Source organism: Vollenhovia emeryi, unplaced genomic scaffold, assembly GCF_000949405.1.
Source record: "Vollenhovia emeryi isolate VEMERY1.0 unplaced genomic scaffold, V.emery_V1.0 DF948102.1, whole genome shotgun sequence".
NCBI classification, from domain to species: Eukaryota; Metazoa; Arthropoda; class Insecta; order Hymenoptera; family Formicidae; genus Vollenhovia; species Vollenhovia emeryi.
The window spans coordinates 1-1,547 of NW_011958264.1; the positions used below are offsets into that span (position 1 = coordinate 1).

A 1,547-nucleotide genomic window follows, 5' to 3' on the forward strand; every position below is an offset into this window, starting at 1 on the left:
TTGAGTATTTCTAAAAATGAGGGATCCAAATGAAAAAAATGTTTAAATGTTTAAGAATAGCAATCATTGAATAATGCCCCACTCCTTCTAAGCAATCATGCATACTATCAACGAAAGGCATTTCGATAATATTCACAGAAGGTATATTGTTAAAGATACATTCCTCTTTAATACCACTTAATTTTGGATTTTGTAAGGCTAAATCATTGTAGTAGCTTTCTGAACTTCTTAGTAGAGTTGAATCTTCAACGCACTGTGTTGCAGTTAAAAATTTTGATGCTTTGCAGAACCGACACATTACATTAGCAGAAAAGCTTTCAACAAATCCGCACATTGAATGAATGCCAAGATTATCTCCTGTTAAAAGGCCAGTTGCAAAATAAACTCTTTTTTTGCCTTCTATTGTATTTAAAAGTACTCCTTCCGATTCTAAGTATATAAGTTCATTAATTAAAGGAGCAAATATTTTCTTGTTACCATATTGTTTCCTATCATTAGCATAAAACAAAAGGGCTACAAAAATATTATCAAGCTTGGATTGACATTCTGGAGGTAAACAAAGTATTGCTGTATATACTGCACCTATCTTTTCGGAATGTGGCCCGAGAGGGTTATTCGGTTCGAAATCATCGTAATAAACAAGAAGCGGGAACACAATATCAGTTTTCTTGTAATATTTAGTGATTACATCCCTCCATCTTGTACATTGTACGAAATTATATATTGTATCTGATTCTGATTGAACTTTTTGCATGTGTATTGTACTGTTAAGAGCATCTGGAAGTTCGAAAAAGTTCTTTAAAACGTGTCGAAGTGAAATGCACTGTCCAGTCACTTGTGTCATTTGTGGTTTTACACCTTCCTTTGTATTTTTTCTTTCTAAGCGAAAATCAATACAATAACTTTCAGGAGGGATGTACGCACTTATAGATTGAAAATACGTCATACGCTTGTGCTCCGTGGATAAATGTTCGAATTGATTGCAAAGAGATTCAAACATTTCTGTAATGCTGTTAATAACTTCGACTTTGGCATGGCAATTTTTAAGCGCATCTATAACTTTTTCTTTCAAAATTGTGAGAAAACTTCCACCGAGAAAACAGGAAAAATCTTTGATTACTGAATCGACTTGGTTACGTGGAAGACCTGATTTTGAATATATTTTAGCAACGAGAATATTAGTATGTTCTTTCACTAAATCATGAAAATCAGAAGGTGATGTGGTGTCAAGCAATTCAGTCTCACTACTCTCACTGACTGTATCTGCATGAATTTCATTTACATAAGAATGATCTGCAAGATCTATCTGTATATGCTGTATTACATTCGTCGAAGCGATTAGGTACAGCATGTTTATTCCGTAAATGCTTTCGAAAAGAATTCCATATATTAAATGAACGATTGCAACCCTCAATAACACAATTAAAATAAGTACAAGCGGGATGCTTTAAAGAGAAATGAGCCTGAATAGCATCAATACTTGTGAAAGATTCATTACAGGTACGTACAAAACATTTTACCAAAACCATAGTGATAAAAATAAAGAA

The 1,547-nt window shown here is 33.2% G+C and overlaps 1 protein-coding gene across 1 annotated transcript; it reads right to left on the bottom strand.

The window, feature by feature from the left end:
• Window positions 1-105: 105 nt before the first annotated feature.
• LOC105557127 lies at window positions 106-1,351 on the bottom strand (the record flags this gene model as incomplete). The annotated part of the gene is made up of 1 exon (XM_012004296.1): window positions 106-1,351. A coding segment is annotated over exon 1 (1,246 nt), but the record flags the coding sequence as incomplete, so codon positions are not given.
• Window positions 1,352-1,547: the final 196 nt, after the last annotated feature.